Source organism: Zalophus californianus, chromosome 11, assembly GCF_009762305.2.
Source record: "Zalophus californianus isolate mZalCal1 chromosome 11, mZalCal1.pri.v2, whole genome shotgun sequence".
Taxonomy (NCBI): domain Eukaryota; kingdom Metazoa; phylum Chordata; class Mammalia; order Carnivora; family Otariidae; genus Zalophus; species Zalophus californianus.
In genome coordinates this window covers 102,931,426-102,958,064 of record NC_045605.1, presented here as the reverse complement: position 1 = coordinate 102,958,064, position 26,639 = coordinate 102,931,426, and the positions used below count along the sequence as shown (strand labels likewise).

The 26,639-nt window shown below is 57.9% G+C and overlaps 2 protein-coding genes across 4 annotated transcripts; one reads left to right on the top strand and one right to left on the bottom strand.

Moving 5' to 3' along the window:
* The first annotated feature begins 422 nt into the window (after positions 1 to 422).
* On the top strand, positions 423 to 13,196 carry SLC15A3 (solute carrier family 15 member 3). Of its 2 annotated transcripts, XM_027579887.2 has the most exons (8): positions 434 to 1,560; positions 4,322 to 4,611; positions 6,766 to 6,913; positions 8,372 to 8,482; positions 9,165 to 9,333; positions 10,757 to 10,915; positions 12,265 to 12,420; positions 12,886 to 13,069. In XM_027579887.2, exons 1-8 carry the CDS (start codon positions 1,021 to 1,023, stop codon positions 13,038 to 13,040), a joined length of 1,728 nt encoding a protein of 575 aa, XP_027435688.1. In that variant the 5' UTR covers positions 434 to 1,020; the 3' UTR covers positions 13,041 to 13,069. The 2 variants fall into 2 exon arrangements, with proteins under 2 accessions (XP_027435689.1, XP_027435688.1); XM_027579888.2 differs by lacking the exon at positions 9,165 to 9,333 and having other exon boundaries at positions 423 to 1,560; positions 12,886 to 13,196.
* TMEM132A (transmembrane protein 132A) lies at positions 13,123 to 26,055 on the bottom strand. 2 transcript variants are annotated; one of them, XM_027579885.1, is made up of 11 exons: positions 25,830 to 26,055; positions 23,160 to 23,374; positions 22,700 to 22,918; positions 21,619 to 21,950; positions 20,134 to 20,283; positions 18,624 to 18,822; positions 18,385 to 18,528; positions 16,425 to 16,627; positions 15,385 to 15,664; positions 14,834 to 15,025; positions 13,123 to 14,413 (listed from the first exon to the last, which is right to left on the bottom strand). In XM_027579885.1, exons 1-11 carry the CDS (start codon positions 25,927 to 25,929, stop codon positions 13,364 to 13,366), a joined length of 3,084 nt encoding a protein of 1,027 aa, XP_027435686.1. In that variant the 5' UTR covers positions 25,930 to 26,055; the 3' UTR covers positions 13,123 to 13,363. The 2 variants fall into 2 exon arrangements, with proteins under 2 accessions (XP_027435686.1, XP_027435687.1); XM_027579886.1 differs by having other exon boundaries at positions 18,624 to 18,819.
* Positions 26,056 to 26,639: the final 584 nt, after the last annotated feature.

Sequence of the window (26,639 nt, the reverse complement as noted above, 5' to 3'; positions counted from 1 at the left end):
AATCTGAATTGCATTCTGAGAGCTTCCCCTGTCATTCAAGAGCCCCAGCGGTGGTTCACCCCCGGTTGAGTTATCATGAGCAGTCACCCCCACCCTCCCTTCCTACAGGTCCTCTGGGCCTCAGCCGCCGCATCTGTAAAGTGCCCAGGGACCGGGAGGGGGGAACCAAAAGATGCAAATGGCATTTCCAGTTCTGTCCCTGTCGCTTTGGATTGTGATTGGAAGAGGATGCAGCCCAAGTGGGATCTAGGGAAGAAGTGAAAGCAAAAGATGGAAACTATTACTCCAGGCTCCAGAGGTGGGGGGAGGAAGAGTAGGCAGGGAGGGAAGTTTTTAGAAAACTGAGCAGGCAGAGACCCTGCGACCCAGGCTTTCATTTCTCCTAAACTCCCCAGAACACCATGTGACGCAGCCCTGCCACAGAAAGGGGAAGCGAAGAGAGCCCAGAATTTCTCAAGAAGCAGAAAGCAGGACCGAGGGCGAGCGGGACGGGAGAGCCACAGGGGCCCGGGGAGGAGGGGAGGAGGGAAGGCAGGGGAGGCCGTGGGGGGTGGGCAAGGAGGCGGTGGAGCAGACAGCCAGACCGGTGGGGGCAGAGCGAGCCCTGTGGGAGGGCCCCCTCCCCAGAGTGTACGCCAGGTGTCCCAGGTGGGAGGGACGACACTTTAGCAAGCCGGGGCCACCAACCGGGGAGATCAACAGGAAAGGAGGGGGAGGGGCAGAGAAACGGGGCGAAGAAGGGTCGACAGCGGGGGCAGTGGGGTTGAGGGGAGGGGGAGAAAGAGTGGGGACCGGAAGAGTCAGGGGTGGATGAAGGAGAGAGGACAGAGTTGAGGGTTAGGGACAGGGCGGGGGTAGAGATTGGGTAGCCCCTGGGGCCAGGGTGGGAGTGTGGGGGGGAGAAAGACAGGCAGAGGAGACAGGAAGGCGGGGTGGGGGGGCGGGGGAGCCGCAAAGGGTAAGAAAGGAGGGCGGCCCGTTTGAGCGCGCGGGGCCGCAGGGCAGGGCGGCAGGCGGACGATGCCCGCGCCGGGCGCCGGGGAGGAGCGCCGGCCGCTGCTGGCGCCCAGGCCGCGGGCGCCCCGACGGTGGCGGCGGACGGCGGCGGCCGCCGTGCTGCTGGTGGAGACGCTGGAGCGCGCCGCCTTCTTCGGCGTCTCGGCCAACCTGGTGCTCTACCTCAACAGCGCCAGCTTCCAGTGGGACGGCGAGCAGGCGTCCCGCGCTGCGCTCGTCTTCCTGGGCGCCTCCTACCTGCTGGCGCCCGTGGGCGGCTGGCTGGCCGACGCGTACCTGGGCCGCTACCGCGCCGTCGCGCTCAGCCTGCTGCTCTACCTGGTCGCCTCCAGCCTGCTGCCCGCCACCGCCTTCAGGGACGGCCGCCGCTCCTTCTGCGGGGAGGTGCCCGCGTCGCCGCTGGGGCCCGCCTGCCCGTCGACCGGCTGCACGCGCGTGTCGCCCACCCCGTACTGCGCGCCCACCCTCTACTCCGGGCTGCTGCTGCTCGCCCTGGCCGCCAGCTCCGTCAGGAGCAACCTCACCTCCTTCGGGGCGGACCAGGTGAGTGGCAGGCGGGCCGCCCCGCGCCCAGCGAGGCCCCGGGGAGGTTCGCAGGGCCAGCGAGGCTCGTGGGGGCTGAGGCCGAGACCCAGGAGCGACCTCAGACAAACCACTTCCCCTCGCTGCTCCCGGTTTCTTTACTGGAAAGAAGAGGGGGCGCTAACTCAAACAACAATACCGATGGCCACCATGGTAATAACCGTAGCTGGTTTTCTTGGACTCTGCGCTGCTTTCAATGTTTTCACTCCTTTCATCCTCTTAACTACCCAGGAGGTAGGTGGTATTATTATGTCCACTTTACAGACGAGGACACTGAGGTTTCAGGATATGAATCAACCTGTCCAAGGTCAGAGAGAGAGCAGGTCAAGAAGTAGGAAGGGTAGCTGGACTTCAGGCCCCACCACGAGCCCCAGCTTTATGTGCGCTGGGATCTGGGGGCTAGGGAAGGAGTAAGCCCCTTCTTAACCAGCAGTGCCAGAGGTGGGGGTCCCGCAGACTTGTTCAGATCCCAGCTCTGCCACTCACCTGCCAGGAGCTCGTGGGCAAATATCTCAACTTCTGAGCCTTTCTCTGTATGCTTTTGGACGGTGGGCGTGGCACACAGGAGAAATTCAATGAATGTTTACCGAATGAATGAGTGAAGGCCTAATGATATGGCTATATTTTGGTAGCTTTACTCAGTGGGCTATTAGACAATAAGTTTAAGTAATATGTAATAGGATTAAAGCAACCACATGTGGTGTTAGTGAGCAAAAGCGAGGCAGAATGAGTACAGAATACGATTACAGCCCTATGAAAAGACTAGGAGTCAGCTAAAAGGAGAAACCGGAAAAGGCTGTAACAACAGTGCGATCAGATCACAGGACTTACTGTACTTCTCCCTTTCGCCTCTGTTCTTCAAATGTTCTTTAATTGTACGTATTCACCATCATAAAGGGAACATTTTCAAAGAATCATTGCATCCAGCTGCCACCCACAGTTCAGCATCCTACGCGGTTTCCAGCGTCCTTACCAAGGACTGACTCATCCAGCCTGTTTGGGTTCCTTTGATGATGGCGGACTCCGTGCCCCCAGGGAGGCCTGTCCATTCCTCAGCTACTGCTGACCTTCCTTCGGACTAGGAGACCCCCAACATCTGCCAATAGGAATCTCTCTTCTTCCCTTCATTCTACTCTTTCATTGACATCCACTACACCTCCAGGTGCCCTAGACTGCCCTAGGGGGTCTGAACCTGACCCACTGGACAGGTTGGAAACCCTGAAATGATTTCAGGCAGGGGTGGACATCAGTGGATTTGAGTTCTTTAAAAAAACGTCTCTGGCTACAGTGGAGAGTGGATGGGGGTAACAGGAGCAGGTACACCAAAGCAGTGAGGGGCTGCTGCAGAATTCAGGGGGGCAGTCAGATGGAGGGTGTGTGGGTGAGAAGGGTTGGCACCATCTGGCAGACAGCCATACCCAGGAGCCGGGTTTTTAACACACTTGCTGATTTCAAAAAGGGCCATCCATCATTCTTGACAAAGTGCTCATTTTGGGAGAGCTCATTTATATCCTGAATGGGCTGTCTGGCCTTCCCCTTAGAGTTGCAATTGTCATATTCATTTACATCCAATTAATAAATGGAAGTGCCTGCACATAATGGGACTTATTCAATTTTCTGCTTGAAAGTCTACAGCAAACATTCTCATCATGTGGACGTGGTCCTCCCCCTGCAATGCCTAGAGGACCCCTCAGAATCTCTAAGGGCATGCATCCGTATAGACTATAATTTTACTTTGGAAAAGGAAAAATAAATACTTATCTTTTCCCCAATGCAATTACAGAACACAAAGCTTGACAAAAAGGAGAACAGTGGATTTTGAGATGCGTTGGTTTGTTGAAAGGGTGACGGGGTGTAACAGCATACAGAATCACCTTGAAAATTGACCTCTAGTCTTTACTGCTTTTTAGAAATGCAGATGCCTGGGCCCTGCCCCAGACCTGCTGAGTCAGAATCTGGGACCAGGGTCTGGGAGAGGTGGGATCAGCCAGTGCAGCTGACCCGAGCCAGCAGACTGGAAGGGGGCCTGGGGCCTGACTGTTGCAGATTGATCCAAATCCTGGGTAAAGATTTTCAGTCTTTCTGCCCTTGCTGGGGGGGGGGGGTTCATCAGGCCAGAACCCGCTCTTGGGGCTGTGTCGGAGACCACCCCTGCTTTCCCTGATATGCCAACCTTATTTGACTGGGCATATAACAGAGGGAGCAAGAGGAGAGGAAGGGATGGGCCAATGGGCCACAGTAGAAAACTCTGCATCTCCAAATTGCAGAGGAAATTCTCAATTAGACTTTCAACTGTTCTTTCAGTAATATACATACATCATATTTAATAATGTGAAACAGACCTGATCTTTATTGGCTTTCTTCTGATTATAAAGTTGATACATACTACAGGTTGTTCAGTCAAAGACAAATGAATAAATCAACCAGAAATGAACAAAGTGGCATCAGAGACATCTGTTGTATGCACTCTTTGGTGAAAATAAAAAAGCACTGTGTGCCATGGGCATGAAAAAACAGCTCTGCCAAACTGTCCTGATCATTAACAAGTGACTCCCAAGGGAAAGGTTTATTCATTCAATCAACCAATATGTACTGAGTATCTATTTAGTGATCAGGGACTAGGAAAGTGCTGACCCAGGAAGTGCCTCTGTGGGAAAAGAGGTGCAGGGACATCGTGGCAGCGTGCCCCCGGACCTCCCTTACTCTCACCCCTGCCCCGCAGGTGATGGATCTTGGCCGCCATGCCAGCCGTCGCTTCTTCAACTGGCTTTATTGGAGTATCAACGTGGGTGCCGTGCTGTCACTGCTGGTGGTGGCCTTTATCCAACAGAACATCGACTTCCTGCTGGGCTATAGCATCACCGTGGGCTGCATGGGCCTGGCCTTCTTCATCTTCCTCTTTGCCACCCCCATCTTCGTCACCAAGCCCCCCACAGGCAGCCAAGTGTCCTCCATGCTTAAACTCGCTCTCCAAAACTGCTGTCCCCGGCTGTGGCACCGACACTCTGCCAGGTAAGAAGGGGGTTCTCGGGGAAGAGGGCCACGGAGCCTGGAGGCGTGCCGTGCTTCTCCTGGGGAGGCACTGTGCAGGTGGAAGAACATTCTGGGTCAGCTCCCGTGGTAGCCCTTTATGACGATCTGCTGTGCCGGGGCCACAGCAGACCGCTGTGACTGAGGTTGGTGACGGAGGTCAAGGTGGTGGTGGTGGTGATACTGCTGGTGGACTAACTGTAGAAAGTGGGAGGCTGTTCGTGGTCTTGACAGTGACGGTCGAGGTGGAGGTGTTCCATTAGCAGCCGCAGTGAGGATAAGTCGGTGGTGACTGACAAAGGCAGTAGGGTTGATGATGGAGACAATGGTACCAGTGAAGGCTCTTGGGATATAATATAAATAATCCAACACCACGATGGTATTAAGTATGAGAAAGTCTAAGAGGGCGCCTGGGTGGCTCAGTCGGTTAAGCATCTGCCTTCGGCCCAGGTCGTGATCTCGGGGTCCTGGGATCGAGCCCCTCGTGGGGTTCCCTGCTCAGCGGGGAGTCTGCTTCTCCCTCTCCCTCTGCCCCTCCCCCCTGCCTATGCTCTCGCCCTCTCTCACTCTCTGTCTCGAATAAATAAACAAAATCTTTAAAAAAGAAAAAAAAGAAAGTCTAAGAAATCAGCCAAACTTGCCCCCCCTCCATTAGCCTGCATCCCAGGGCGGAAGGTTCTGAACAGCTTCACACACACACATACACACCGGCTTCCTATGGCCCCTGTCCTTCCTGAAGTTAATTGACGACTTATACTAAGCAAACCTGTGTCTGGACCTTGGAGCCAGTTACAGATCCTGTCAGTAGGCTCTAGATGGAAGAGGGGCAGGACATGTTTGTCCAAGCTGGTGCATTGCTGTGGGGTTTTGTTTTAACGATCGTGTGCAGCCCGACAAACTGTCCTGGAACTCAATGGCTTAAGCAACCATGTTTTCTTACCTGTCACAGTTCTGTGGGTGGCTGGGCTCAGCCGGGCAGTTCTTCTCCTTCTTGTGATGTCACTGGGAGGGGGGAGGGGACCGCAGTCATCCGGGGACCTGAAGGGGTTAGAACATCCAAGATGGCTCACTTATGTGGCTGGCAGTCCCCGTCAGGTCCCCCTCCCGTCATGTGGCCTCACGCCTGTGGCTGGGGCTCCTCGCGGCAAGGTGTCTGGGTTGCAAGAGGAGGGAGCTTTCTAAGAGTGAAGGTTCCAAAGGGAAGGAGGCAGAAGCGATCAGTCCTTTACGGGTCTTGAAGTCCCAGAGCCATCACTTCTGCTCATTCTGTGGGTCAGCCACAAGGCTGGCCCGGATTCCAGGGTAGGGGGTGAATCGCCCATGGGTGGAGGAGTGGCATCACACCCTGGGAGGGGAGAAGCTGATGGCGGCCCATCTTTGGAAAGGACCGCACTGATGTTACCCCTTTCGCCATCTCAAAGGTTGAAGCAAGGCTCTAGAGCAAGAAGAGATTAGAAACCTGTCAGGACAAAGGGTAAAGGGGAAGGTCACAGCAGTGGTTGATCTATCCTGTTTCCTGATCATTTCCCCTGCACCCCTACCTCTTGGCTGTCTCCCTCTTCGTCCGTCGGGTAGGGAGAGGACTATAATGTTGCCCTGTTGAAGAGGATGGACTTGGAGACAGCAAGTGGGGGAGCTCTGGCATATATCAGACCCGGGCCGACCTCTCTCTCTGAGTCAGGCTTGGACTGGGACTTCCCTGCTTCCCACAGCATGCTGATGCTGTGAGGCCAAAAATCCCCCAACACTCCGCTCGCCACAGGCCCTGGTCTACTTTTCCCCAGACCACTGGGCCTCAGCTCCGGGGTGGGAGGGGTCTTGATCAGCCACCTGTGTGAGAAAGGAGGGGACAGTGAGGGCAGTGACAAGGTGTGTAATGAACAGTCGGCGGGAGGCTGGCTTTGGGGGGCGATCGCCTCACTAACAACAATGATGGCGAGGGTGGTGATGATGATGATGATGATGATGATGATGGTGGTGGTGATGGAGAAGGTGATGCTCATGGTGGAGGGAGGAGATGAGTGATTTCGGAGGTGATGGCTTAAGTCACTGGTGATAGGGAAGCAAGATTAAATTAGGGGATAATGATGGCTGTGGGGCTGCTATTTTATCTGCCGTCCCCCCTTGGCCCCACAGAGACCCTCAAGGCACCCAACCGCTGCCCGACCAGAGGTCTCCCCAGCCTGGCCCTTCCCCACAAGAGGACATGGCCAACTTCCAGGTGCTGGTGAAGATCTTGCCCGTCATGGTGACTCTGGTGCCCTACTGGATGGTGTATTTCCAGGTGAGCACCTGGCCCTTTCACTCCGGGGGCATGGGCTCCCCGGTCCGCTGACGGGCCTCAGCTCTCACCGTAGAAGCCCAGAGCATGTGGAAAGGGAGGCAGGGGTTCACAGTGTGACTTGGGGCTACGTGGGGCCTGGCACAAAGCCATCCCGATAATGAATAGCATGAGGAACTCTGGAGACGGGTCTGAGGCCCAGTGCCTCAAATGTCACCCCGTCTGTCTGGGCCTCATGTGTAAGACGGGTGGCTTGGAGGCTCTCAAGAGCTCTAGAACAGTCAGATTCGTTGACGTGGCAACTGAGGCCCAGAGTTGCCCAATGCCCCACAGCCAGTTAGGGGCAAGCTCAGCGCATCAGATACTTCACAGTGGTGATCCCCCACCCGGGCTGTGTCTCAGAACCGCCTGCAGAGCTTTTAAAACTGATTCCATGTCCCACCCCAGACTACTGAAAGAATTGCTGGGGGGGGGGGCCTCTAGAGTGATAAACTTCTGAGGGGAGACTGGTACTCAGCCAGGTCTGAGACCCGTTGTTTCCCACCACCTCCTGCGGGGAACGTTGGTCGTGTGTGTGCGTGTGTGTGCGTGTGTGTGTGTGTGTGCGTGTGTGTGTGTGTGTGTGCGTGTGTAGGGTTGGCAGCTGCCTAACCCCAACTTCTAACCCCCAGATGACAAGATCTTTGCCTTCCATACCCCCTTCCTAGGAAGCTTGTTTTACGTTTATAGGAGTTGGGGGTTATGCAGGGCCAGCCTGCTACTTGGTGGTGACACAGAAGCAAGGGGACAGGGACATGGGGAGGGTGTGTGTGTGTGTCCACAGCCGATTCTCAGAGTACTGACATTCTTATACACCAGCTGGTCCATAGCTGTTGTCCTGAGCAACCCGAGTGTCCTCCCCGACCCCAGACCCTCCTGGGGGATTCTCCAGGATCCCCCTGCCTTATAGAGCAACTGAAGGGGTGATACCTGGTGTGGCAGTGGGTCCCCTGGAGCCTGCCCCTTCAGCTCTGCCCAGAGCCATTCTGGTGGGCTGGTGCCTACGCAGGGCCTATGCTGTGTCAGCCCGTGGGATGCAGCTTGGCCTCAGTGTCGAGTGAGAGCTCTCTGTGGGGACAGCCATGTCATTATCTTCCCCATGTCAACAAACATTTCTTCACGCCTCCTCTGTGCCAGACCCTGGAGACACCAAATGTGAGTCAGATCAGCTGTGCCTGGGCTCTGGGGTCAGGCTGCACACAGAGCTCACAGGCCTGGGAGCAGGGTGAAGGAAGCTCCCCGACCGAGCCTGGCTCCTGAGGAGGAAGGAGAGTGTGTGTGGGGGGTCACATCCCAGAGAGGACAGCTGCCCAGCTATCCTGTGCTCCTTCCGAAGAACGCCCATCTAGGAGCTGGCGGTCTCCTGGGCTGGAGGTGAGGTGGCCAGCTCTGTTCCAGCCACGGCTCCATCTCTCTTGGCAGATGCAGTCCACCTATGTCCTGCAGGGTCTTCATCTCCGCATCCCGAACATTTTCCCAGACGACGCTGCCAATAGCTCCATGGCTCTGAGAGCCCAGCGCAGCAGCTACAAGGTAAGAGACCAGGCGTGCGTTCAGCCTCCACTGCAGGCGGTGCTGGGAGCCTCCTCTGCAAACAGAAGGAAATGAAGGGGTTTCCATGCCCAGGCGTAGGGGTTCCTCAGGGAACACGAAAAGCCCCAGGAAGATGGATACACTTGTGCCCCAGCCCAAGAATTCAGGCCAGCTTCGCTCCCACGCACTGCTGTTCTGAGGCAGGCCTCAGGGCCTGCAAGGTGCACTCGGGTCCCTCAATTCTACCCTGACTTCCTTCACTCTCTGGGACCCCTGGATGCCCAGATGTCTGTCTTTCACCAGAACTTTCCAAATGCCAGGTCCTTGGCATTTCAGACTCATAACATCAAAGATCCTCAGAGCTGGCAGAGAAATGACATTTGCCTCTATACCTGCATTCCTTGCCCAGGACAGACATCACTAATCCATCTTGACATGTTTTCATCCTGAGCCCGAGAATGTTCCAGGCAGCCACCATCCATTGACAGAAGCCAGAGGAACCAATTTGCCATCTCTGATTTAATCCCGTCCCCGACTCACCCTGCTGAGGAAGGTGCATTCCAGAGAGGGGAAAGAGCTTACCCTGGGTCACCAGGGACAGTCTGGAGGCCAGCAGCCCCAGCTCCCGCCCAGAGCGCCTTCTGCTCTGCTAGCCTGCCTGGCTTGGCCCCCTCTTGCCCAGATCCCGGAAGCCTGGCTCCTCCTGGCCAACGTCGTGGTGGTGCTGATCCTGGTGCCTGTGAAGGACCACTTGCTCGACCCTTTACTGCAGCGGTGCAAGCTGCTTCCCTCGGTCTTGCAGAAGATGGCCCTGGGGATGTTCTTCGGCTTTGCCTCCGTCCTTGTGGCAGGTGTGTGGGCCCGAGTGGAAGGACTCGGGAAGGGAGGCTGGCTCCACTTCGGGCTGATGCTGGAACTGTGGGCCTGGGCCACGTACACCCTCCCACCATGGGCATCCATCTTGGCTTCCCAGGGACTGTGAGCTGAAGGGGACCCTCCTCCTCTAGCCCCGCCTTCCCTTGTCTTGACAGACGAGGGAACTCAGGCCCACAGAGGGAAAAAGATTTTCCCCTGTGGGATGTAAGCTCCCTGAAGGCAGGTTGTTTTTTTTTTTTTCTTTTTCATTCACTGCTACGAATAATGCACATGGGCACCCAATCAATGTGCTGAAGAATTTTTCAGACACTCAGCCACTTTTTTTTTTAATAAGAGTTTATCATTTATTCTCTTCCTTCTAGTTCAAGAGGATTTGAAGCCATTTATGACAAAGGGGCTCTGGTAAAGAGGCCTTTCGTGCTACTGCACAAACCTCCATCCCTTTCACTTGGTAACTTAATGATCCCGAAGTGACTTAGCGTTTTTGAGCCCCGACTTTGCAATGGGGATAGTAATTCATTTAGCCCCTGTGCAGGGCCCGAGTTCTGCCCTTATGAATGTGGTCTAGCAGGAGTGTTGTGAGGATTAAAAAAGGTGAGGTCTGTGAGACGCCCAGCACTGTGCCTGGATCACGAGGAGGACCCAGGAAACTCAAAGCTCAAAAACCAGTATTGTGTTGCAAGGACAAAAACCAAACTGGGCTCTTTTTCAGCTCCACGCTCTAATGCATTTTATCCTAGTTCATCCCCACAACAATTCTGGGATTTTTATTCCTACTTCTTGCATAAGAGCACTGGGTCTCAGAGGTTAAGTGATTTGCTCAAGGTCAGACAGCTAACCAGTGCCAGGGCTCAGGATTGGAACCTGCGTCACCTCCCACCACATCCAGTGTCTTCTAAGCAACGAAGGGGAAGGAGATAAAAGTAAGCTTGAAAACCAGGTTAGAAACCCTTCTGGATGCTGCAGTAGAGAAGTCTCGTGATATTAGGGAAATAGGGTCAGTTGTGAAATCAGACCCACAGGGGCTCACATCCAGCCCCAACTATGTCCATCAGCTTGGGTGACCCTGGGCTGGTTGCTTAACCTAAATTTGTCGTTCTTCATTTACAAGAATGCATATTAAATGCCCAGCACATAACAGGCTCTCAATTAATGCAAGCTGTTCCTGTTCATGAGTGCAAAACCTCATTCTGAGCTTCCTGGAAGCCAAGGCAGAAGTCACAGAGTTGAAACTCAGATCTTGGGCCTCCACCATGCCCCCAGGCCCGTGTCCTTCTCCTTTCTTGCTGCTCTGTCACTGGCTACCTAGGGAATACCCTCCACGTGCCAAGCTCTGCCTTGGGCTAAGCTGCGGATGGTGGGCCTGGCTATTTATAGTCCCCCTCTGTCCCCCACCAGGAGGCCTGGAGATGGAGCGCTTACAGTACATCCATCGCAACCAGACGGTGTCCCAGCAGATCGGGAAGGATGTGTACTATGCAGCTCCACTGTCCATCTGGTGGCAGATCCCTCAGTACCTGCTCATCGGGATCAGTGAGATTTTTGCCAGTATCCCAGGTACCTTGGACCCCTCCCCTGCCCTCGCACCAGTGATGGGCTCTGCCTGGTGCTGCCTCGAAGTCAGAGGTCTCACGGGCACAGCTTCCTGTGGAGGAAGGCCAGGTTTTCTGAGTGGGGCCGCGTTCACCCAGTGGAGACTTGTTAGCACCTGCTTTGTGCCAGGCACTGTGATAGGCCCTGGAGATTTGCAGGTGGTTAAGACACTCCCTACCAGTCGACTTCCCACATTGTCCCTGGTGCCCTGTTCTTCATCCCCCGTGTCTGCGTGGTTGCTGTTCCCTGTGCCTCAGATTCAAAGTGAACTCCTTTTCCTTTCACTGCTGAGCCTAAATGTCAGCTCCTCCAGGAAGCCCTCTCCGAGGCCCCTGGGCAGAGGGAGTCCTTCTAACCTCCTTTCGCTCATCTCCATTCGCGGCCCCCCGGGTCGCTGTATTGTAAGAATGCAGTACGTTTGTGTCCCCCGCCGGGCTGTGAGCCAGAGCTGTGGGGTGGGGGTGGGCTCTTCATTCAGCCAAGCAGCAGCGACTCAGCCGCAGGCCCGGGGCTAGGTTCTGGTGGGACTCACTCAGAGCTGGCGGGACAGTCACGCAGACAGCAAACCCAGGGGAGGGCTGTAGCGGTGACTCTAGGGTGTAGGGAAAGCCCCTGGGACGAGGTGGGGAAGGGGCAGGTGGGCAGAGAAGGCAGAACTCAGCAGGTAGCAGGATGTCCTGGGCAGGGAACAGCGGACGTGGAGAGCTAAGCTTTGTAGGGAGTGTGTGGAAGGCTGGGGAGGTACGGGGCCAAACCTGGATGGATGTTGAAGTCTCTCCTGCGGGCAACAGTGCCCCCCGCCCCCCACCCCCCAACCACCATGGGGATTTTGGCAGGAAAGGATCCCATTAGAGATTTTTTTAGACAGACCCATCTAGCTGTGTGAGGAGGACGACCGGAAGCAGGGGGGTGGTTTAAGAGGCATTTGCAGGGGCTGGGCACTAAAAGACCAGGGCCACCCTTTGGCCCAGGGCAGAGGGAACAGAGAAGACGGCAGACATGAGATTTCTGAGGCTAAATCAAGAGGATTTGGTGATGATGTTGAAGGTGGGCAGAGAGGGTAGGGCAGAGAGAGGTACTATCCCTGAAATGGATAGTACCAGGAGGAGGAGGGGAGACAGAGCAATATGGGGGCATCCAGGTGGAGGTGTTCAAGCAGGGGAATAGATGAGCAGGGCAGAGCAAGGGGTCTCGGGGGCATGGGTGTCGTCCTAGCCACGTGGTGGGCAGTCATGCAGGGGAGGCCAGGATGGAGGCTGGGTGGGCCTCATCCCTTCTCCCCCGTCTGCTTGGGCCTCCCCCTCCCTCCGCAGGCCTGGAGTTTGCGTACTCCGAGGCTCCGCGCTCCATGCAGGGTGCCATCATGGGCATCTTCTTCTGCCTGTCGGGAGTGGGCTCGCTGTTGGGCTCCAGCCTCGTGGCACTCCTGTCCCTGCCCGGGGGCTGGCTCTACTGCCCCAAGGACTTTGGTGAGTGTGGGGCCCTTCCTGGGACTGGGACATGGGTGGTGGGAGGCTTGGAAAGGCGGTGGCAACCACTAAGTGCTTTGACCCCAGGCAGAGTGAAATGGCAGGCTGGACTCAGGAGAACTGGGTTCCAGCCCGAACTTGGCCAGTCGCCCACAATGTGGCCTCCCCGCTTTGGGCCTCAGTTTCCCTAACTGTCAAAAAGGAATCTGTGCACTTGGCAGACCTCCAAGTCTCCTTCCTGCTTCTGGAAGTCTGTCATTCTGGCTGAAGGGTCACCTTTCTCTGGGGTCTTTGTGTTTTAAACCCCTGAAAGACTAGCCCACAGGGACTTGCCGGCAGCACGGGAAACCCTGGCGACTGCCAGGTGCCGAGAGGGCTGTCTGCCCACCCACTGCCCACGCGGCTTCAGCTGCCAGTCTCGGGGGCACCCTGCCCGACTCTCATGCCAACCCCTCCTTTCCCCAGGGAACATCAACAATTGCCGGATGGACCTCTACTTCTTCCTGCTGGCCTGCATTCAGGCCGCCACGGCCCTCCTGTTTATCTGGATCGCTGGCCGCTATGAGAGGGTAGCTCAGGGCCCAACCTCCCAGAGCTGTCCCAGCAGGGACAGGGGCTGAACACCCTCCCCCCAGCTGCCCCCTGCCCCCCCCCCCCCCCGCGCTTCTCTCCCCAGGACACAGACAGCCGCCATCCCAGTGAGGGTTCCTCGAGTTTATTCTGTACCCAACGTTAGGATGAAATGGTTCTCATAAATAAGGGGCGTAAGCCCTTCCTCATGAGCATGGTCCATGATATGGGGGCGGGCAGGGCAGAGGGGGCCTGGGTGGGCATCCTTTTGAGAGGCCAAGCAGGGGACTTGGATGCGCAAGCACCGGAGGGTGAGCAGGAGGCTGCCCGGGCTGGCGGCCGGCAGTGCCGGGCCAGGCGGGCTGGGGAGGTGTCAGGAGCTGCCCCGGATCCTCTCCATGTAACTGCGCAGCTCCTCGGGGTCTTTCAGTCCCATGTCCTCACATACCCAGCGGATGTCCTCCTCCCCCGCCACCAGGATGGACTGCACAGCGGGGGCCCCTACGGGCTCCTCAGACAGCTGGGCTGGGGGGGCTGGCGCAAACGTCACAAACTCTACCCGCTTCCGCCGCCCCCCGGCTTCCTTCCGGGCCAGGGTGGTCGAGGAGCCGGTGGTGCCCCCAGCAGGAGCCTGGGCCACGGTCAAGGCCTCCCCTCCGCCCCCAGTCTCGCAGGGGCAGCCCCCCTCCCCCTTGGGCAGGCCGGGGGACTGCCGGTCCAGCTGGCGGCTCAGTTCCTCCTGGTCAGTGCCCAGCCAGACCCAGTTGTGGGGCTGGGGGGAGGCAGGGTCGGTGGCACTGTCGGGAGGCTCCTTGCGCTGGTAGCGCAGCACGAAGACCACACCATTGACCAAGAAGATGAAGATGGCCAGACAGAAGATGCCCAGCAGAGCATACATGCCCAGCTCTAGGTCGGTGACCCGCTGAGGGGCGGGGACCATCTCCTCCTCTTCTTCCTCCTCCTCCTCCTCCTCCTCTCCAGCCTCTGCCCCTTTCCCAGCCTCCTCCTCTGCCCGCTCAAACTTGGCCCTCACACCCCCGCTGCCCCCAACACCACCTGCCCCCCATCGTTTACCACCCACGCTGGCCTCCGTGGCCGGTGAGCTCCGGGCAGGGCTGGATGGGAGGGCAGGGGCCGGGGTGGAAGCAGGGGGCAGCCCTAGCCAGGCGGTGCCAGAGGCCAGGGGCACACGGTGGCGCCCCCGGCGGCAGGGCTCGGGCGGGTGCAGAGCCACATGCAGGGGCAGCCCCTCGGCACCCGCCCCACTCACCACCACCCCGAGCTGGGCGCCCCGCTCCTCGGCTGGCAAGACGGCACCGGGCTCCTCGGCTGAGACAGATAGTCCCAGGTCATGGTGGTCGTAGAGCTCAGCGGGGGCCAGGGTGTGGTCAGAGAAGGACAGCCAGAGGGAGAGGGCCACCTCCTGTGGGGCACACGGACACAGGCAGAGACATGCGAGGGCACGCACGCATGCACACAGAGACCACTCCCACAGAGACAGGCCACACGGAACGAAGGAGGAGAGATCAGAGAGAAAACAGACATGGGCAGATGGACAAAACACAGGGAGAGAGGGGACATGCGTCAATCACCTGTCTGCCACTCAGCCCTGGGGTCTGAGTCATCGGGAGGGTCCTCAGAGCCATCTAACCAACCTCCCACTGCCACACTCCAGCCAGCCACTGCTTGATCACCTCCAGCCGCAGAGAGCTCACTACCTCACAGGGTAGTCAGTCCTCATTCTGGAAACCCTAAGGTGAGGGGTCCAGGTGCCTCCCATCCCCCTGTCATTAGCCCCCACCTGGCAATGTTGAGCTCATCCCCCTGAACCCCTGGCTGTCACCTGCTTTGGGGCGGGAAAGGCTGACTGTGCCCAGCATGTGGCTGTGACCTCCCCGGGGTGGGCAGTGCCCCGGCTCAGGGCCAGTGAGATGCCCATCACCGGCTGCACCCGCAGCTCCAGCACCGAGACCTTGTCATCCGTCACGGCCAATGCCTGCTCCCCCAGAATGGAGTCAGACAGTGGGGAACGCACCTGAGGGTGAGAGGGAGCTGCAAGTTGTTGGGGGGCAAGTACGCAGAGAGCCTCTCCTGTCTGAGCCCCATCATCGGCACACACTGCTTTTCCCCACCCTTTCCACTCCATACGACCTATACATACCGGGACCCCCATGCCTAGGGAACAGTTCCCTCCTTCTTCAAGGCGTCGTCCCCACATACCCAACCCCAGCCCTTCATGCTTTGAGGGTGTCCCCCATCCTATTCTCACTCAACCCCCAATCCCGCTGGGCTCATACCTGCCCAGGTACACCCTGGGCCCGTTTTGACACTCTTCATACCTGCCCATGAACATTCTGGGGGCCACCTATGCCCTTCTCATGAGGGTCTGCTCACCTCGATGGAGGTGACGCCAGGCTCCCGGCCCACCAGGATGCGGCCGCCCTCCAACGAGGCTACGCGCGGGTCCTGCACACGTGCGTGCGGCGCCACGAGGTGGGACACGTCCAGCAGCCAGTCGGGGCCAAGCAGGTGGGTGAGGCGGCGGCCACCGTCCAGCGGGTGGGCCGCGAAGGGGACAAGGAAGCGCACGCCAGCCCGCTGGTACTGCAGGCGGCAGCCCCGGGCGCGCCGTTCGGCCTCCTCCGCCACCGCAGCAGCCTCGGGTTCGGGCACTCTGGGGAGGTGGGGGTGGGGCAGGACGGACAGGCCCGGGGGCGGGGCGTCAGCTCGGGCTCCGCCCCCAGCTGCTGAGGGCCCCGCCCCCTGGAGACTCCCACCTCCCCCACCCCCACCCCAGCTCCTAAGGGACGCGCATTCCTCAGACTGCACACAGCTGCCCCTCTGCGTGCTGGGCGCGGCGCCGCCGTTCCTAATTGGTGCCTATGCCTGTCCATCAAGCCGCTCTCGCCCTCCTCTTGCTCTTAATCTGAATTCTTGGCTCTTGGGGAGGCGGGGAGACCTCTCCGAGGGGGGAGACCTTGAGATGCTCAGTGTCCGGGGGGCCTGGCTCAGATTCCTGAGGCCACCTCACCCTTGGGCTCTGGTGGGACCCTCTCGATATTTACTGAGCTAGGTGCCATCTTAGGTTTTGAGGACGCAGCAGTGAACAGAATAGACAAAACCCCTCGCCTTCAAGGTCTTGAAGTCTCAGGGAGGAGAGTGAAGGCGGTGGGCAGACCACAAACAAGATGAATCAGGCGGTCCAGTAATTAGAAAGTGATCTGTACTTCGGAGAAGTGTGGCATGGGAGGGGGAGAGAGAGTGTGGAGGTCTGCGATCACAAATAAAGTGGCCAGAGGCTGGGTGGTGACAGGCAGGTGGGCAGGAGGGACGGAAGCAACGGGGCAGTTTTTAGACCCCAGCTTGAGCCCAGGGCTGTGTTCCCTGCGCCATCTCTCGGGTCCCAGAGCGACTTCGCCAAAGCCCCCACTCACCCTTCAGCTGGGCCGGGGACCCTCCAACCTCGGACCTGCTCCAGGGTGGTGTCGGTCAGCTCGATGCGCAGGGGCAGCAGCGGGGCCCACACTGTCAGCCGCAGCGAGGTCCTCAGCCGGCGCCACCAGAAGTCCACCCTCACCCCGCGGGCGCCCCGGCTCTCCTTGCCAGACACAAACACAGCATCACAGGTCTCCGACACCTATGGGAGGTAGGAGCTGGGCTAAGCCTTGGAAGACAGCTGTGGAGCTCAAGGCAGAGAGGGCTGCCCTGAGCCCCCGCCATATGGGGCAGAGCTGAAATTCATTCTGCATTTTACTGGCATGTCTTAAGAGTATGAAGATTTCACCAAGGGGTGCCTGGGTGGCTCAGTCGGTTAAGCGTCTGCCTTTGGCTCAGGTCAGCCCCGCATGGTTCCCTGCTCAGTGGGGAGCCTGCTTCTCCCTCTCCCTTTGCCCCTCTCCCCTGCTCCTGCTCTCTCTCAAATAAATAAAATCTTAAAAAAAAAAAAAAAAAGGGCCTCACTATGCATCCGAGATCCATTCTAGAGGAACCAGCCATTCCCCAAGTTCACCTGGGGCTCAGCTGGGGAAACTATTTGCATAAAAACAAAATCTTTCTCCTGGTAGTGGAGAGTTCGAACCCACACATTTGGCTCATTAGTGCTGGCCTCTGACTTTTGTGCTGGAGCCACCTGGCCACCAACTACAGGAAGGTGGGCAGAGGCAAGACAGACCTACCCACCCGAGAGCCCTCAGGAGGGAACCACTCACACAGGGGCAAAGTGCCATCATAAGTGAAAAGACACCTCTTCCAGTCAGGCAGCCAGGATTTAGGAAATGCAAGCTCTGGGCTTCCCCTCTTAGAACTTCAAAATGGAGAAAGTTACCTTGCCCCCTTTTTTTCCCCCTAATCTCATGGATCATTACAAGGCTCTAATAATTATCATTTTTAGCATCCTCTAAGTATTACATTGTATTAAAAGCTGCCATTGCTTCAGCCCCTGCTCTCTGCTGGTATAGTGTCTAGGATGCTTTTAATTCTTTTTTTTTTTTTAAGAGCGGGAGGAAGTGGGGGAGGGGCAGACGGAGAGGGAGAATCTTAAGCAGGCTCCATGTCCGGCGAGGAGCCGGACATGGGGCTCGATCTTGCAACCCTGAGGTCATGACATGAGCCGAAATCAAGAGGCGGATGCTTAACCAACTGAGCCACCCAGGCACCCCTGGATGCTTTTAATTCTTACAATATATTCCCATTTTACATATTCCCATTTTAAAGCTTAGAAAACCAAGGCTCAGAGAGGTGAAGAGACTTGTCCACGATCACACAGCTAATTGATAACAAAGATTTTTTTTTTAAGATTTATTTATTTGACAGAGAGAGAGAGAGAGCGTGCATAAGCACAGGGGGAGCAGCAGAGGGAGAGGGAGAAGCAGGGAGCCCGCTGCGGGGCTCGATCCCAGGACCCTGGGATCATGACCTGAGCCGAAGGCAGACACTTAACTAACTGAGCCACTCAGGTGCCCCCAAAGATGGGTTTCAAACCAAAATTTGTGGGTCCCAACATACATACTCTTTCTCTCTTTTTTTTTTAAATAGGCTCTAACTCTATGTCCAATGTGCGGCTTGAACTCAGTACCCTGAGATCAAGAGTCACATGGCCTACTGACTGAGCCAGTCACGTGCCCCCGAAGTATGTGCTCTTAACTCTCCCACATCGGTTCATTTGTCAATACAGTGATGAAAGTGGAAACGCCTAAGCTGTGGCTGCTGGGGTGACATAGCTCCCACCTGACTGGGGAGAGAGGTGATGGAAACAAAGTTGAATCTGTGGTGCCCCCCACGAGGTTTCTGGTATGAAGAAGAAGCTGTTCTCTTGGGGACCCAAGTGGGGAGGGTGTCTGTGCATCACTGTGCCCACGAGCGCATACTCACATGGGGTTGGCACATGCCACTCACCTGCAGGACCTGTGTGTTGGCCGACTCACAGCCGATATGCTCTGTCACCTCCACCAGAGCCCCCCCGCTGTCCACGGTGACCAGGCGCACGGGCACACGCCGTGCCTCTCCAGTCAACAGCGCCGTGTTCACCAGCTCCTCGGCCTGGGGGGCGGGGGGAGGTCCAGGAGGGGCTCAGCCCCCAGCTCTTCGCCTCACTTGGCCCTGGGCCTGGCCGGGCACAGGTGGGGACTCCTTACCTTGGCCAGTGGGACAAGGGCTCTTACGTCCCGCTCCGACACCAGGATCTCCCACACCATTTTGTCCTTCTCTGCTTCGGGGGCCTGGCCCACGTACTCCAGCTGCCATGTGACAGGGCGAGTGACTGCCACGCCCCCACTCGTGCCATTCTCCACCAAAAAGTCCACCCACAGGAACTCGGATTGTTCGAGGGGGCTGCTGGCCAGGGGAGAGAGAGAGAGAGAGAGAGAGAGAGAGAGAGAGAGAGAGAGAGAGAGAGAGACTGAGTGCTTGCTAGTGGCCAGGCGCTGTTGTCAGCACTTCCTAGATTCGTGAGCTGGGTCCTCTGATAACCCCCAATTTGCAGGGGAGAAAACGAGGGACAGAAGTCATATAACCGGCTCAGGGGCGCCTGGGTGGCTCAGTTGTTAAGCGTCTGCCTTCGGCTCGGGTCATGATCCCAGGCTCCTAGGATCGAGCCCCGCATCAGGCTCCCTGCTCGGCGGGAGGCCTGCTTCTCCCTCTCCCACTCCCCCTGCTTGTGTTCCCTCTCTCGCTGTCTCTCTCTGTCAAAATAAATAAATAAAATCTTTAAAAACAAAACAAAACAAACAAACAAAAAAAGAAGTCATATAACCGGCCCAAAGTCAGAGTGAAAAGTGGCAGGGCTGGGATTAAACTCAAGCATCCCGGCCCAGAGCCCCAGCTCTTATACACCCTTGGCCTTTAGAAGATCCATGTAGCCACTCTCCCACCCCCCTGGAAAGCCTGCTTGCCCTCCTGACTCCCTAGTCCCCCTCCACTCAGACTTCTGCCTTCCATAGCCATGGGGGGGTGGTGCAGGGAGGGCATAAAGCAGCTAGGGTCAATTTCTACCCAGGAGCTTCCTCCTTCAAATCCCCAGGACTGGCACTCTACCCCCTGAATCATAACTCTCACGGGTTCCTCTGATCAAGCACTGGCTGGCTGCTTGCTCTACAGTATTTTATTTTCATGGACCCTAAGGGGTGTATTATTATCCCCACTCTACAGGTAAGGAAACTGAGGCTCTGGTTGGGGGCGGGGGGTATCACGGGAGGTTAACCGGCTTGCCCATGGTTATCCATCCAAAGGTGTCAGAACCAGGATTCAAACTGGAGCTACAACGCTCATGGCCTTGGCCCAGGTTCAGAGCATGAATGAGAGTTCATGAAGGTTAACCACAGCTGAGCTGTTTCTGAAATATGAATGGTCCAGAAAAAGGGACCCATTTGGTGGTTGAGGGAGGCAGGGTGGTGGCTGTGAGGGCTGTCACTGAGTAGCCAGGATAGGTTGGTATCAGCTGGAATGAGATCACAGACACTCGCTGTACCTGGGGATGGATAAATAGTAGCTGAATGAATCACTATCTGCTTTGTGCAGCTTCCTTGAAGGAGTGTTCTGTGCCTGCTCACGTGGGAACATGGGAGCAGCCTGGCAGCCCCCTTCCCTCGGGCCCCAGAAATAATCTGCTCACGCCTTCCTCCGCCCCCTGGGGAGGGAGTTGCCCACCTGGAGTCTGGCCCTGAGGGCCCGGCACGGTGACAGGTGATGAGGGTTGTGTGGTGCTTGGAGCCCTTGAAGCGGTCCACCTTGGCAGTCCAGAGGCTCGGCTGGGCCGGGCGGGCAGCGGTCACGTGCAGCCCCTTCTTCACCTTGATCCTGGGGAGAGGACATAGGCCCAGTGTGTCAAGGTGGGTGCTGAACTAGAATGAGGAGAGACACAAGGGGCGAAAGGCATCAGCCTCCTGTCTGGCCTCCCCGACTCCGGTCTGAATCTTCTGCTCACCATCCTCTGGTCCAGAAGGACCCCATCTCAGTGCACATCAGGCCACACACAGCTCTCCCCGACTCAAAGACCCACTGCCCACAGGGTCAAGTCTAATCCCGGCATCAAAGCCCTCCAGGATCTGGTCTAGTTTCATCTTTGGCTGTGACATCCCTCTGTCATTCTGCTTCAGTTACGCCGAAAGTTCTCCGCCCCCCCGGCCCCCCGCCCCAGCTCATTTTTATGCCTCTGAGTCTTTGCTCAGGCTGTGCCTTCAGCCCGGCCTGCCCCTCCTTTTTTCGTCTGCTCCTTCTTCAAGCCTCCAGCAACTCAAATACTGTTTCCTTTAGAAAGCTTTTCCTGTGGCAGGATTAATTTTCCCCTTCCTCCTGCCCTCACCCAAGCCCCCGCCACACCTCATACCTCCCAGAGCACATGATCCAGTGCAGGCCACACAGCTCCTTTCCCTACCGCCGGGGCCCCTTAGCACCAGGTGGGGACACGGCCTTGCTCCTCTAGCTCCAGAGTGGAGACACAGGGCTGGGCATGTTTTAAGTGTCTGGGAAAGATCTAACGAGTGTGCGAGTGGGCACAGGAGGGTGTGAGAGACAGGGGAACGTGACAGGCCCCTGAGAAACACACAGGGACAGGACACACACAAACCCACCCACGGGAGGGGGCACTCATACTCTGCAAATCCTTGTCAGTGGAATTGAGATGGGGGCTACTTTGGGAGAACTTCCTGCAGAGAGGGACACAAAAAGGAGGGCCTTCCTGTGGGGAGGAGCGGCTCTGTCCAAAAGTGAGGGGCATGCAGCAAGGAGGCAGGCAGAACATGCAGATAACACGACTGGAGCGAACACCTGTCCTGGGATATCAGAGCATTAACCACCCCCAGGCGCGGCACTTTCCAGTTTCCAGGTCCTCTCCTATTTTCCCTCCCTGGAGCCTCACAGCTGCCCTGGGAAGCAGGCAATGTTAGCCCCACTGGACAAGGAGCCTCAGGGTGGTGCCAGGGGAAGGGGAGCTTCCTGCTTCTGACTCCACGTTCACGACTGTGCCCATGGCCGGGTCTTGCCTGGCCTGGAGGGAGTGTGGTGGGCCCGTGTTTGCAGCGATCAGGGATGCCAGTAAGGCACCCCAAAAGGAGAAGGCACCTGCCCAGTCTTCCTGCAGAGGTTCCTGTCTCCAACCCGCCCCCTCCACCTCCCCAGGAGCCCAGCACTCACCGCAGGGTCAGGACACTGGCTGTGAAGTTGTGCCGAAGCAGGAGGGTGGCACTGAAGAGCTGGCCGGGCCTCACGGGCACGTCAGGCACCCGCAGGGTCACAGCCTCGTCCAGGGGCACCTCCTGGTACTGCGGGGGGTCCGCTGGGCGCAGCTCCACACCACCCACCGGAAGGGCCTGTTCCCTGGGGTCCTCCTCCCTGCCAGGGCCACAGCCCCCAGGGCCCTCAGCTGTGGGCTCCAGCGTGTAGGCCAGCTCGGCCCGCGTGGTGGAGCCCTGGGAGAACCAGTGCGAGGGAAACTCCAGCTCCACCACACAGGCACCTAGGGAGGGCTGCAAACACACAATGGCCACGGTTGGCCCGGCCGGGAAGGGGGTGCCAGCACGCACAGCAGGAAACGCAGAGCTGGAGGGGTCCGTGAAAGGAAGGACCAGCACGGGCCAGAGACATGTTCCAGGTGACAACAGTCAATGAGTGACGTGACTGGGGCTGGGTCTCCGAACTTGTCCTAAGGCCACACTTCGACTTGGGCGAACAGTCTCATTCCAAAGAGAGCCAATCCCAATGCCTCCCCCTAATAATGCCCCAGGACCACCCTGACTGTACCTCAGGCTTCGAAGAATCCCAAAGCCCGCAAAATACCTCTCCCCAGCTTGACTCCAAAACAGTGTAAGTTGCAATTATAAAAGTAATACTAACAATAATGCAGATACTTGCTGAGTGATTACTCTGGGCCAGGCATCGGCATCGTGCTAAAAGCTATTGCATTCATTTCATTTGTTCTTTATCCCAGCTCCATATGTGGTAGGAATTATTACTACTCCATTTTATAGATGGGGAAGGTGAGCCCCACAAAAATTAAGTTACTTGCCCAAAGTCATATACAATGGACTGACTTCCTTCAGGTGCCCTAAATAACCCTTTAAAAGGTCCCTATGAAAGCTAGCAGGACAGGAATGGAGTCAGTTTGTCTGGGACTCCCAAACCACCCAGAAGTGGTAAGCCCTTTCTTCCCTACCCAGGACTACCCTCTGGCTGGCACAGCAGGTAGGGCCGGCCTAGGTAGGGCCCGCCCACTCACCTGGAAGCGGCAGGCTCGGTGAGCAGTGCCTGCAGGGTGTGTGGCATGGAGCCGGGCGCAGGGCAGGCTGCCAGGCCCTGGCGGCCAATCTTGCCCTTTGAGGTGGAAGAGGACTCGGGCATGGGGCTCCGCTGGCGTTACGGCCCCTTCCACAGACACAGCCCGCACATCCCAGGGCACTGGCCGCTGGTGGGGCTCAGTGACCCGTGGCGGGACCACCTGGAGGGAGAATGGGGGTGCTCAACAAAGCAGGGGGTGCAGGGAAGCAAGATCCGGAAAGATGGGACACCAGGCTTCCAGGCCTGGTGTGGCAGGACAGAGCATTTACAGGCCGCAGTTTCCCCCTCTGGAAAATGTGGAGCACAGCTGGGGCTGGGGAAGACCCTTGAGCTATGCACAAGCAGACCTCAGCTCTGCGTCTTGTGAGCCTGGGAGTCAGTCCCTGGTGCCCTCTCCTTACCTGCTGAGTGGCAAAGGGTGGGTAGGAGGCCCGGAGAAGTGGCTGGGCCCTGGGCCACGGCTGCAGGAGCAGAAAGGTCTCAGATCGGGAGCCCAGAGAGGAGTTGGCCGGGGGATAACGGCCCACTTGCTGCACACGGAAGTGCTCAGGGGCGTCAAGGAGCTCCAGGGCTGCGGGCAGGTAGACGGGGTCCAGGGGGTCCTGGTCACAGCCCACTGAAGAAGGAGAAGGGGTAGAGATGATGACAGCTCCAGAGCTGGCTGGGGCTGAACTGAGCTCCAGCCTGGGGCACAGTGGTGGTGGGCAGCGGAGGAAGAAAAGGTTAGAAATGTCCCATCCCCCTAGGATGTAGGGGAAGTTGTCCCATTTCACAGATGGGGAAACAGGAGGTAGCATGTGGTGGGACCAGGATTTGAATGTACATCCCAGACTGGATGCCAGCTTCCAAACCCTTCCTTCTCCTACCTTCCATAGACTCAGGCCTTCCTCCCTTGAGGAGAACCTTCTCAACATCTCCTCCCCATTCCTGCCCTCTACCTACTCACCTCTGGTATCAAGGCATCTGTGGGCACAGTTCTCCCCAGACAGGGTCTGTGCAGTAAGATGGCAATGAGGTGAGCTTTGTAGAAGAGAGACCCTTTCTCTGTCCCCGGGGCCTTGGCCAGACTTGCTGGGGCACCCACCCTCCCTCCTCTTCCGTCATCACCATGGCAACCCTGCACTGGTTTCCTAAGCTTGCTCCCTTCTTCCCTGTCCCAACTGGGTACCGGACTGCAAAAGTGGGATTGGGATTGGGGCTGGGGGGGGGGTGTACCATGAGCTTGGGGAGAGAGCCAATATATTCAATGAGTAGAAGGGCAAAGGACCCCTAAGACCATACTCGGTTTGTACCAACTATTAGTTAGCCCTAGTAATAATACACTTTCGAACACCATATGCAGACGACTATTTGAGATGTTTTACATATATTAACTCTTCAATTTGTATAATAACTCTGAAAACTAGGTTCTATTGCTATTAATTCCATTTTATGGATGTGAAAGATGAGGCTGAGGTTAAGGGACTTGCCTGGGGTCCCACAGCTGGAGAGTGGTGAAGCTGGGAGTCAGTGCTCAGGCATCACACCCAGAGGGATACCCTGCCTCTCCTTACGCTGTGTGCAAGGGTGAGCACTTCCAGTCTCACTCCCTAGACTGTGGATCTCTCTGGCCCTTAAAGTCCTTAAGGGACTTTCCTTAATGAAGCCCTTCTTGATTGCCTGCCCTCCCACCAGCCCCCTCGTTGCCTCATCTGAATTGGTTGTCTTCCTGTCTATCGACAGGGGGACTTGTTCTACTCATTCCTGGATCCCCCAAGCTGGGCAGCTGTCCCTGGAGAGGATGTTCTGGGAACCTGGAGGACTGCGTTTACGTCTTAATTCTGCCTCAATAAAGCTCGGGTCAGTCATTTAACATCTTGGAGCCTGAGTCCTCACCTGTAGAATGAGCATTTAGTGACAACTGTGAACAGGGGAGGGCTTTGTAAAGTGCAGTGAGCCGTCTGGAGGAGGGGTTATTGCTGCTGAATAATGGATGTGACAAAGCTTCCTTCATCTCTCTGTATAAGAGGTTATTAGGGCTCCTGCTGGTCCCCCAGGGAGGGGAGCAGGTGGCTGAAAGCAGCCCTAGAACCCGCTCCCTCTCTGCCCCATCTTGGGCTGGGGGACTCGATGGTTTCAACCTCCTTCAAGACCCTCCCACCAAGGAACTTGTGTCTGAGACGCTCCACACATCCTGCCCCCAAGTGTAACAGGTGAGTGACTATGGCTTCCTGGGGGCAGCCCCTGACCTCCGGTCCTCCTCCCGTTCTACTGCCTGGATAATTACAAGATGCTCTGTGGCCTGACTCCCACGGACTCCCAGCACCCAGAGCTCAGCTCTCACGGTGAGGGTGAGGGGGCTAGAGAATGCCTCACTATCCGCCACGCCCCCCCCCCCCCGCATCCCTCCTCCCCGCCCCGTACTGTGGGGTCATCCACCTAATAGCCACAGCCCTGCCAAGTCTCACCCCCACCCTGGGCACAGAGGAATCGCTCCCCCTTCCTCCAGTGATGGGGATCCCCATAGAATTCAGGAAGGCGCGGATGGGGCAATTCCCGGAGACTCCAAGGTCAGATTGCTCCTCGGGGCGGGGCGGGGGGGGGGGGGGGGCGCTGCACACCTCGCAGGTCCCAGGCAAAGGGGCTGCTTCCCATGCCCGTGGAGGCTGGGTCGATGGTGGGTGAGTCGTTGTTGGGCGGGGTGGGGGGGGGGGGAGGCTAGGAGCCACTTGGGTGCAGCTCTGTGGACCGCAGTTTAGGGAGTTGGTGTGCCTGGGCCAGGGGCAGACGGGTTAAATGCCCGGGCGGGAGGGGGAGCTCTCGGAAGGTGCGGGGGCTGGAGGGGAGGGCCCGGGACCCGGCTGGTCCTGGATCAGAAGAGTTGCCGGGTTCTGGAAGTGAGGGAAGCAACAGAGGAGCGCGGCTGGAGGGAAGATCCGAGGGGTGAGACCTCCAGCCCTCAGGGCGCGCTGCGGGCCGACCCCGCTCCGGGCTCAGTCCGGGAACCCGCAGCTCCCGGCTCGCCGCATCCCTCCTGCCGGGCCGGGCCCCAGCCGCCCCTCGCCCCGCCCATCCCCTCCCCTCCCGCTGACCTCTCACGACGTCCAGGGCCAGGGCCACCAGGAGGCAGAGCCAGGGGCCGCAGGGCCCCCGGGGAACCGCTGCTGCGCGCCCCGCCATCCCGCCGCACATCTTTCCCGCGGAGGGCGGGGACTAGGCGGGCGGCTCAGGTGGTCCCCGCCCGCCCGGCATCTCCCGCGCCCGCGCCCGCGCCCGGCTGGGTCCCCGCCGCCGCGCGCCCGGCCGCCTGTCCGCGGCCGCAGCTCCCAGACAATGGAGCGGGAGCTGGAGCAGGAGGGTGGGAGGGAGCGAGCGCGGCACACGGGCTGCCCCTCCGCCCCGCCGGGTCCTAGTGCCCTACGGATCCCCCAGCCCCGAGCGCCCCCGTGCTTGAGGTCGGGGAGAAGGCCGCTTCCCTGGGGGCTGATCTGCCTTACTCAGAGGGCCTCGAGGCGTTCTGCTGGCTCCCTCTCGGAAGCTCCTGCCCATGGAGGAAACAGCCACTTCCTCTGCCCCATGCCCGCCCCACAATCAACTCACCTGTAAAGGCATCTGACACCTGAATCAGAACTGGAATTCGGGGGGTATGGGGAATGGAACTGCAGGGGCGGAAAGGGGGAGGAAGGGGCCAAAATGGGCCAGGTGACGATCACCTGGGCCTGCCCTGACAGAGTCCTGGGCCACTCCTGTGGAGGAAGGTCTCAGGTGCACTCCGCTCGCCCAGCCCCATCCCTGGGAGTGGCCCATGGGCCTAGGAAAGGTGGGGGCCGCTCTGCTCCTGAGGGAAGTCCTGCCACCCAGGTCCTGGCCTCCTGGCCCAGCCTTGCCTACCAGGCAGTTAG

Excerpts from the sequence above, each read along its gene's own strand:
- SLC15A3 (XM_027579887.2), top strand. The coding sequence starts at position 1,021 with ATGCCCGCGCCGGGCGCCGGGGAGGAGCGCCGGCCGCTGCTGGCGCCC. Across the intron at positions 1,561-4,321 it reads CCTCCTTCGGGGCGGACCAG|GTGATGGATCTTGGCCGCCA; the intron begins GTGAGTGGCAGG and ends CCTGCCCCGCAG. Across the intron at positions 8,483-9,164 it reads CCCAGCGCAGCAGCTACAAG|ATCCCGGAAGCCTGGCTCCT; the intron begins GTAAGAGACCAG and ends CCTCTTGCCCAG.
- TMEM132A (XM_027579885.1), bottom strand. The coding sequence starts at position 25,929 with ATGTGCGGCGGGATGGCGGGGCGCGCAGCAGCGGTTCCCCGGGGGCCC. Across the intron at positions 16,628-18,384 it reads CCAACACACAGGTCCTGCAG|GTGTCGGAGACCTGTGATGC; the intron begins GTGAGTGGCATG and ends TACCTCCCATAG. Across the intron at positions 15,026-15,384 it reads CTGGCGTCACCTCCATCGAG|GTGCGTTCCCCACTGTCTGA; the intron begins GTGAGCAGACCC and ends TCTCACCCTCAG.